This window comes from Pleurodeles waltl, chromosome 9 (assembly GCF_031143425.1).
Source record: "Pleurodeles waltl isolate 20211129_DDA chromosome 9, aPleWal1.hap1.20221129, whole genome shotgun sequence".
Classification (NCBI taxonomy): Eukaryota; Metazoa; Chordata; class Amphibia; order Caudata; family Salamandridae; genus Pleurodeles; species Pleurodeles waltl.
Genome location: NC_090448.1, coordinates 942609885 through 942610793, shown reverse-complemented (window position 1 = coordinate 942610793; position 909 = coordinate 942609885). Strand labels below are relative to the sequence as shown.

Sequence of the window (909 nt, the reverse complement as noted above, 5' to 3'; positions counted from 1 at the left end):
TCGGCAAGGAGTATGTAGTCTGTAGAAGCAAGGGTGTGAGCACTGATCATGTCAGCGATGGAGTCACTGAGCTGCGGCCAGGGGGTCTGTAGATGAGAGTTTCTCTGAGGGTGGTGTTGACGTTGATGTGAATCTGGAAATGTAAGTGTTTGGCGGCGTCGAGGGCGTCTTCGGTGTTGGTCGAGATTCTGATAGTGTTCTTGTGGACTATGGCGATCCCTCCTCCCGGTCTGTTGGTGCGGTCTCTGCGGGTGATCCAATAGCTGTCCGGGATGGCTATGGCGATGTCAGGTTCCAAGGAGGGGTTCATCCAGGTTTCGGTTAGGAAAGCGACATCTGGGGATGATGAGATGAGTAGGTCCCAAAGTTTGACGGCATGCTTGTGGACAGAGCGGGTGTTGAGGAGGATGCAGCTGAGGTGGCTGTGTTTGGTTCTGGGGGGATGCTCGGTGGCTCGGGGGCTGGTGAAGCTGCAGTTCCATCAGGAGAAGGCTCAGTGGGTGAGCTACGGGGTGGCTTAGAAGCAGGTGGCTGAACAGCCAGTGTAGAGGGCGTGGAGGGCATTGGCACTGTAGCAGCATCGGCGGCGTGGGGGTCGCAGGGGCCAGGGGATCTGGCACTGGGCGGGGTCCAGGCACGGACGGGTACAGACGGGCTTGCCTCTGACATGCCTCAGGTGCGCCAGCGGCGCGGCCGCACATTGGCCTCCATTAAGAAGGGGAGGTGGGAGGCAGGAGCAGCTGGGAGGCGGGATCGTTTGGTCAAATGGGGGCACGAGGGGGGTGGCCACAGGGGACGCATCGGCAGGTCTGGAACAGAGCGCGAGGGCCGAGCAGGGGCAAAACATCAAAGAGGTGAGCGGTCACAAAAACGCTAAGAGAAGGTGAAAAAAGGCAGAAAATTGAGACA

General features: G+C 58.9%; 1 protein-coding gene across 1 annotated transcript; it reads right to left on the bottom strand.

Annotated features, from left to right (window-relative positions):
- Positions 1-321: 321 nt before the first annotated feature.
- Positions 322-669, bottom strand: LOC138259762 (mucin-7-like). Its single transcript, XM_069207648.1, has one exon. It carries the CDS (start codon positions 667-669, stop codon positions 322-324), a length of 348 nt encoding a protein of 115 aa, XP_069063749.1.
- Between the last annotated feature and the right edge of the window lie 240 nt (positions 670-909).

Coding starts and splice junctions, on each gene's coding strand:
- LOC138259762 (XM_069207648.1), bottom strand. CDS start 669: ATGTCAGAGGCAAGCCCGTCTGTACCCGTCCGTGCCTGGACCCCGCCC.